Source organism: Zea mays, chromosome 3 (genome assembly GCF_902167145.1).
Source record: "Zea mays cultivar B73 chromosome 3, Zm-B73-REFERENCE-NAM-5.0, whole genome shotgun sequence".
Classification (NCBI taxonomy): Eukaryota; Viridiplantae; Streptophyta; class Magnoliopsida; order Poales; family Poaceae; genus Zea; species Zea mays.
This window is the reverse complement of record NC_050098.1, coordinates 57,335,192-57,343,684: the sequence shown is the minus strand read 5'-3', so window position 1 is coordinate 57,343,684 and position 8,493 is coordinate 57,335,192. Positions and strand designations below refer to the sequence as shown.

Here is an 8,493-nt window from a genome sequence, read left to right as displayed (position 1 = left end):
GAATTGTGTGGTCTAATTCCACGCAATTCAAAGAGGTGACATCTGTATTGGGAGAGAGGGTTTCTAGTTATAGACCAATTCCCTGGAATTGGATCACTGATTCCAAATCTCAATTCCATATATAACCAAACAACAAAATTCAGAAAAATTGATTCCAATTCTCAATTCTGTGCTTCAATATCTACATCCAAACGGGCTATTGTAAAACTGCTTCACGAAAATCCAGCTAAATTTCAATCCAGATTTGCCCAGATTTGCTTTATTAATGAAGTTGTACCAAAAGAGGCACTAAAACGTAACAAAATCGACGTGAGCATTTCCAAGGTATATATAAAAATATATATTCATAAAAAATATAGACTTTACATTCCTTAAAAATGAAAATCGATAATCTCTTGCATTGGTAGGTGTTCACCGTTGGCTTGGACTGCTACAAAACTCCAGCACACTGACGAACATCATCAGACATGGCTAGCTGCTTCTTCCTGGCTAGAGGCTAGAAGAGGCGACGCTATTTCTTTGCTGCTTTGGGAGACCTTGCTGTTCATGTAGATCGCGTAGATGATCAGCTGGATGGTGCCGAGGATGAAGCCTATCCCATTGGGGATCTGCATGCGGGAACGAGGTTGCCACAGAGGAACGATCAGAGTGCCGGAAATTCACCAGATGGTTAACGACGACGATGAGTAGTCTCTCCGCTACGCGTAACACAGAGACTAGCTTGGATTACGTACCCCAAGGAAGATGTCTCGGTCAAGCACCGCGTACGTTGCCCAGATGCCTCCGTTGAGGAAGAGGAAGAAGGATAGGAAGAACGGCATGAACTCCACGCTCTTGGTGGTGATCACCGTTTTCTGTACGACACCACGCATGCACAGTCATATCATACAAGTACATACATTTTGTTGAATAAACTTGATTTGTTTTCTGTTGATGAGAATGCAAGTACAACGAGATGACGACCTAAACAGGAAATTGTGTTAAACGGTACAATGAGGTGCTGGTTATACTAATCACACACATATTTATTGAATTGTAGGGTGATTTTTTTAAGTATTTATCACTCCGTGCAAAGCTGGTTTGATTTCTCGAGTTGAAATTGGACTCTAACTCTCTAAGGGCCCGTTTGGTTTAGAGTGACTAAACTTTAGTCACTAAAAAGTCAAACAAAGTGACTAGTTTAGTCACTAAAAAGCCAAACAAAGTGACTAAATATAGGGTGACTAAAATTTAGTTCTCTAATCACCAAAGAGTGACTAAAAAGTGACTAAAAGTGGATTTTTACCACCTTTACCCTCTCATTAAAACCATGCACGCCCACTTGCATTTTGTTGGTAGTAAACAAGGGTAATGCGGTCATTTTGTGTACAAATTAATGTTCTTTATTCAAGTTTAGTCATATAAACCAAATAGGGTATTTTAGTGACTAGACTTTAGTCACTAAACTTTAGTCAAGTGACTAAAGGAACCAAACCAGACTAAGTATTCAACTTGTCATGAGTTCCTTATATTTTCTTAAAGGGGTAATTGGAATAATGTGACCCTGTTTTAGGGTGTAACGGTAGATTTTTTGTCCCTATTTTTTAGATTTTGCATGTTTGCCCCTGTTTTTTAAAACGAAATTGTTGTATGTCAATATGTCACTACTTTGTGGTGTTAAGTCTTGATAAAAAGACAATTATACTTTTTCACTATTTGGATAACAATTTGACTATATTTCTAATATAATAAAAAGTATGTCAATAATTCAAATTATTTTTTAAAAAAATCAAATTATTTTGACAACAATTCAAATTATATTGCAACAATTTGAATTATTTTCAAAATAAAAATGGCAGAAATTTAACTGAAATATATTTAATAGGAGCAAACGCCGAAATCATGTTAAGCATAATAATTGGTATTATATGCTTAATAGGGGGTAAATATTTAAAGTGTAAAAAGACAGTGACCTCTTTTAGCACCTATATGAAGGACTAAAGACTAAATTATTTTAGTCCATATTTTAGTCCTAGTGTTTGGCAAAAAAGGGACTAAATGAGACTAAAAACTAGAGACTAATCTTTAGTCCCTCTAACCAAACACCCCCTTAGTCACTTTTAGTTCCTAAAGATGTCAATATAGTGACTAAAGTGGAGTAACTAAAATTTAGTTTTTTAGTCACAAGAGGTGACTAAAAGGGACTAAATTAGGATTTTTACCTTATTTGCATCTCCACTTTTTCTTGCAGCAAACATTCACTAATTAATAGAGGCAATACAGTTATTATTTACATCAATTAATGCTCTTTAGTCTAGTTTAGTCACTAGAACCAAATAGTTTACTTTAATGACTAAACTATTTAGGAAATAAAGGAACCAAACATGACCTCATTCAATAACTCCTAAAAGCTTGGTCGAGTCATTTTAACCGGCACGGAGTTATATTCTTTTTGTACATTAGGATCGGCGTATCAACTCGTGGGAAACAACAACACGTGCCGTGATCTCGGCGAGGGATGGGCGTACGGCTGGTTTCACTTTCGATGGAAATGGAATCAGACAGCGAGACCCCATCCGACGAGGCCCACAAGAACTGCAGGGCGGACAAGAATAGCAGGCCGGGCCTGTCAAACCAGCTAAGGTTAAGGTGCCCATCGCTGGTTGTCTCGTCGGACCACGTAGGGTCGGAGGCTCCGAGCCACGCGTAGAGATGAAAACGGGACGGGTACCCGGAACGAGTATCGGATACGGATATCAAAACGGGACGTAATTTCGGATACGGATACAGGTATTTTGTTTATCGGGACGGATACGGGTATTACCCGGATATTGAACCTCGGATACGGGTATGATAGGAATCACTAATACCCGGTCAGTACCCGAAAATCCCGGGTCGGATACGGGTACCCGGAATTCGGGTACCCGTTTTTTCTTTTTTTGCATAATATAGTTATAAAATCATAACTTTTACATATGACATCGGATGAAGATAAAGTTTATATGAAAATTATAGAGCTTGAAGAGATCTATGACTTTGTAATACATCAATTTTTTGTTTAAACATATTTTTAGACCATAACCATTGAAATAATGTCCAAATTTATATTAAATTAATAGACTTTATCATTTTTGTGTGGGGGCTTAAGGTTATCTCCACCTGGGAACTTAACGTTATCTTTTTATAGACTATTTATTAGTATTGGTAACTTGTTTGTATTTTCGGTCGATACTACAATATTTTAATGATTTAATTGTATTTTGATTATTTTCTATGACAAGAAATTAATAATACATAAATAGCCTCGAAAAATCGTGAAATTTTACGGAGATACAACATATGTTCATATGTAACCATAAAAATGTTTGGATCATAAGATCTATAAGATGCACACGTTTCTTTCTTTTTACTTTCACTTATTTGTATGAGTTACATGTGAAATTAGTGTAAGTATCCAAGTTTCAACATAATCAGTACTTCACTTTATCATTTTCATACGAGGACTTGAGTTATCTTCATATAAAAATGTTTATTAGTTTTTGTAACTTATTTACAATTTTTTAGTGAAACTAGAATATTTTATGAATTTTAAATATTGCGGTGTTGGTTCAACAATGTCCTTGTGATAAGCAACTTTGAACTGCATGATGTCAATTTTACTGGTTTCCTTTCTTACATCTGATCTATCATATACATGATTATGTATTGCTTAACTTATGGATGGTTGGACATTTAATATCATCGGATGAACTACCCGACAATTATCCTGTACCTACCCGAGTAGTACCCGTCATCCGTTTCTTACCCGTCCGGATTATTACCCGGTCCCGTCTTGTATCCGTCCCGAATCTTAACTACCCGTATCTGGTCCCGTATCCGAGAGAAATACATTAGGGTAGGATACAGGATGACCCTGTATCCGGCTGTATCCGTCCCGTTTTCATCCCTAGCCACGCGTTTTGTGGAGACCGCGACCCGATTCCAGATTCCTCGCCAGAAATTACTTTATTAGGGAATAAGTATGAAAGTAATTTAGTCCTCGTAGAGATCTAAATAGGGAAATTTAATCACCATCGTGTTTGCGAGGAAGGGAATGGGCCCGTGTACCCGCCCCGCAAAACTTTTTTATCAAAATTATTCAATTTACTTGTTAAAATTATAGTAAAAGTTCAGTACATAGCATATTATAAAATAGCAAACTAAACTCTAAACTAGATGTCTCTTGTAATTTTTTATCTTGTTTATTAAATTTGTATTAATTTGATACAATCAATTTAAATTTATCTATAAATATTTTACTCCTAGCGGGGATAGATTCTCCGTGGGGTTCCCCACGGGGATAAATTCCCGACGGGGACGGGGATAGGAGGAAAAACTTCCCCGTAAACCATTCGTGGGGACGGGGATGGAGATAGGAAGCCATTCCCCGACGAGAAATTCACCGTTGCCATCACTAGTGGAGACCGCACGCTGGTGGGTATCTCACGTAACACGGGGGAAGGGGGAATGGGGCTGGACAAAATATTCGTAGTTGGGGTTGGGAGATGGACAAAATATCTGTAGCTCGTCAGATCGCTCGACTCGTGATCAGGTTGGCTCCACTCTACTCGGCTTGTTTCAGTTTTGTCATGAACTGAGCTAGCGTCTCAACTCGATTTGTTAATGACCTAGCTCGAGGCGTTAGCTCAAATGAGCTAGTATTTGTTAGCAAATCAAAGCTCCCACTAATGTTAGATAAAGTAATAAATAATAAACTTGTTAATTAGGTGTTAAATTTATATGGTATGTGAAATTATAAGTAATATTACACTTTTCGAGTGTTAAATTAGTTTAGATTTAATTAGTAATTGATTATATTGTTATATATATATATTATTTTTTTATTGTAGCTCGCGAGCTAAACGAGTTAGATCGAGCTCGCAAACGAGCCAAGCCAAGCTGATTTTCTAGCTCGATTCTTTAACGATTACCTTAACAAATCAGTTCTAGCTCGACCGAGCCGAGGTAACTATCCAGCCCTATATGACACCACAATGTAGAAGAGGCAGAAATATAAAAAAGGCACGAGATGTTTAGCACATTTTCTTTACCGGTTTCAGAAGATGTTTGGAGCCGTTTTTCTGTTAATTAGGATAAACAAAATGGCTTTACACATGAAGCCTCTTAAATTGAGGTGGTTTAGCCATGTCAAACGGAGGATTGAACCAAAATAGTGTTCTCTTTTTATTTCAAATTCAAATCTAATCATTTTTACTTTATTAATTATCTGCTTTTAAGACATCATTAATTTCTTGCATCAGAATTTGGATCACTAAGACTGTGTCTAATGGTTCACACATATGGTCACATAAAACACTGTTTTGCATTGTAGACTACACTGTTCGTATATTGGAGTTTGAATATGTGTATGAAGATTGGGTAAACTGCTGGAGATAATCTAACTTTAATATATGAAATTTATTTCTTATAGTTCTACTAGATAAAGTAAAAGCATCTCCATCTACGCCCTATCTTAAAATATATGGCTCAACTAATAAAAACGGCTCTAACAATGCTATATTTTATAATTTTTGTGAAAAAAAGTATAGGGCACACCATAAAATAACCTAAATATAATATACCCTAGACTAGTGTCATATCCTTGTTTTATATATCATTCTCAACATTTTTCTTTCCCAATAATGTAATTTACTTACTAAAATACATGATTTAGTGTCTAACTGTTTGGATCGTATTTATTTTTAGTGCCTAAACACTTTAATAGTCTAGTATTTAAATTTTGAGGCACTATTTTAAATCAGCATAAACGCAAGGACCAATTCAATTTGGATTGGCAAAAGATAGTAAAGGAAAATCTGTCATCCATATTGGCGTGAGGTCCACAAGTTTTGGTCGTTACCATATACAGGCGTGCATGTGCCACACAATATATAAACTCTTGCTGCAAGTGGAACTGTTGCTGTGGAATTGTGGACCGTGGATCTGCTAAAAAAATATAGAAAAACTAGGGCAGATTGAGGAGGACCTACTAAACCGAAAATTATTTTTTTTGGTACGATAACCCTGATATATATGACCACAGAATATATCAATATCCCTATTTTTTTGGGGCACATGTCTTTTAAGACTTGCATGGGCTTTGTTCTTATTTAACAAATAAATAATCTTGAAAGGGACAACACCACAAAAGATAATTGCCCCACAAGCGGCCTGCTGTCCATTATAAACATCAATTATTAATTTGCCATCGATCAATTGCGGACACAAATGGATTGCTAGAAGAAAAATATCTCGAAGACCTTTTTTCGCATTTATATATATCTGTCCAAATAAACCTTTGCTGGCTCATTAACAGTTTGGTGCTTATGTATGTGAAATTTATGGGTTTTACTTTTGCAAAGTAAGAACTTAGCCGGTCACAAATTAATTTTAACTGACATCATTGTAAAGCATCGTGATGTTTCAAGGGAGTACAAACTATATATAAAGAGAACATGAAATAAAAAGGAGCATCTCAAAATCTAGTTACGGCAAACAAACAAATAAAGCCTCGTTAAAAAGGTAAGAAAAGAGGTTGATGATCAATTAGAGTTAGTTTGGAAACTCAATTTTTTCCAGAGATTACTCTTTTCTCAAGAGAAAATGAAATAATTTTTCTTAGTAAAATGAAAATTACTTGAAAAAATGGAGTTTTTTTTCTAAACTAGCCCTTAGTATATATATAAATATGCGAGGAAAGAACTTACCATGGCAGCAAGGGGTGACCCGTACATGAGTACGTTGAGGCAGGCACATATCATCCCTATCACCATGATTCTCATGTTTAATTCGTTAATGGCGAACGTGGTGGCCACAAACACTACTCCAAAGCCACCGATGTCCAACGCTGCTGCCAGCTTCGCCGTCTTAACCTGTATAATACACAATAAAACACTAACGGGTAATAATAAAGCATTGATTTTATTAGAGTGTATTTGGCTTAATATATAAAGGAATGAGGTTCACACTTTTTTTGTTTGGTGGAACGGAATTGTTGATCCTTCACTAATCACTATCTCATGTGTCTCATTAGCTAATAACTAGTATAAGCGTGTGAAGTGAGGTGATTTTATAGAATTCATAGGACAAACTTCAATAAGTCCCGGAAAATAGAACAGAACAATTAGATCTAGTTTGAAAACTTAATTAAATTCTTTGGTGGATTCTCGGGGATTGAGTGAAAAATTAAACTAATATTTATCCCTCAATCTCTAGGAATCTCGAAGAGGATCAGATTTAAATTTCCAAACTAACCGTTAATGAGGATGCAAATATGTATAACAGCATATGAGAACACGGAGTGCTTCAAGGAACACTTATGAATCGACTACACAGCAGCCAATTCTTATTAGGAAGCAAAGCAACGGTATTGTGCGTGGACTGATGAATTAACACGCACGGCCGGAGAACCGAGAGAGAAATATGTATGATGATCCCTCACCCTTGTGGCATGATTGGCGGCGTAGACGATGAAGAGGACGACGTAGATGGCCTCCATGGCAGCCCCAAAGCCATTGACGGTGGCAACGAGGAGCCCGTCAGGCTTGGTGGCGCCGTAGTAGAGCCACAGCAGCGCGTTGAGCAGCGTGAACACGTACGGCGCCGGCTCGAACTCCTCCGTCGACCCGCTCCGCACGATCCTCCAGAACGTCTTGCTGTGTATTTATATATGCATGGTAGCTTTCAGTTTGCAGCTATAGCTAGCAGCGACGACGGCAGGAAAACTATGTATATATCGAGACACTCTTACATGGGAGAAATGAAGACCAGAACTGAGATGATGTTGCCTACAAAGGAGAAAGCGAAGCAGCTGGATTAAAGGCTATAGTAACAAAGCAATTATAATACTAACTAAGCTACTGATTTTAATCCTCCTTACTATACATATATACACATGCTTACCTATGACGCCGATGATGAAGAGTGTGGAATCCATGGAGGTTCAAGATAGGCAGACAGACAGGAGGCCACACAGCTGGCGGCTCAAAACGGAAGCAAAGCGGTAGATCGAGATCCAGTCAGCTCAGCTGCTGTCTCTACTGCCCTTGAGCGGGAGAGAGGACACCAGGGACCGCTGAAATGCATATTTCAAGCAGCCTGAGGCCGACCGCGTGCAGTGCCATTATAGATTACGCCCAAACCTACCTGCCCTTCTTACAGGCACTGCAGTGGCATGCATGAACATGTGAACGACTCAGGCCCCGCCTCTCGTGTAACACATGAAGATATTTTCTGAAAAAAACGTATAAATACCTATATACGCTACACTGCCGGAAAACTGGGCTTCTATCCCTTGACTTCGATACAGGTTCTTTTAGAATGGGCACTGAAACAAATTGTAATACCGCATAGCTAGCAAGAGCAAACCGTTACTCGTGCCTACCAAAATTTGTTGAAGATTTTTTATTTACGCGTTTGTTGCCGTCGATCTGGACACCAATCACTGCGAGGTGTACCGACGGCAGTGCGGGCGTT

General features: G+C 37.8%; 1 protein-coding gene across 1 annotated transcript; it reads right to left on the bottom strand.

Annotated features, from left to right (window-relative positions):
• Positions 1–227: 227 nt before the first annotated feature.
• LOC103650117 (bidirectional sugar transporter SWEET17) lies at positions 228–8,240 on the bottom strand. The gene is made up of 6 exons (XM_008675772.4): positions 7,921–8,240; positions 7,769–7,805; positions 7,460–7,673; positions 6,726–6,890; positions 735–854; positions 228–608 (listed from the first exon to the last, which is right to left on the bottom strand). The coding sequence occupies exons 1-6, from the start codon at positions 7,952–7,954 to the stop codon at positions 462–464; spliced, it is 717 nt and encodes a 238-aa protein (XP_008673994.1). The 5' UTR covers positions 7,955–8,240; the 3' UTR covers positions 228–461.
• Between the last annotated feature and the right edge of the window lie 253 nt (positions 8,241–8,493).

Coding starts and splice junctions, on each gene's coding strand:
- LOC103650117 (XM_008675772.4), bottom strand. CDS start 7,954: ATGGATTCCACACTCTTCATCATCGGCGTCATAG. Junction 7,806..7,920: donor CTTCATCATCGGCGTCATAG/GTAAGCATGTGT, acceptor TCTCCTTTGTAG/GCAACATCATCTCAGTTCTG. Junction 6,891..7,459: donor CCGCCAATCATGCCACAAGG/GTGAGGGATCAT, acceptor TGTATTATACAG/GTTAAGACGGCGAAGCTGGC.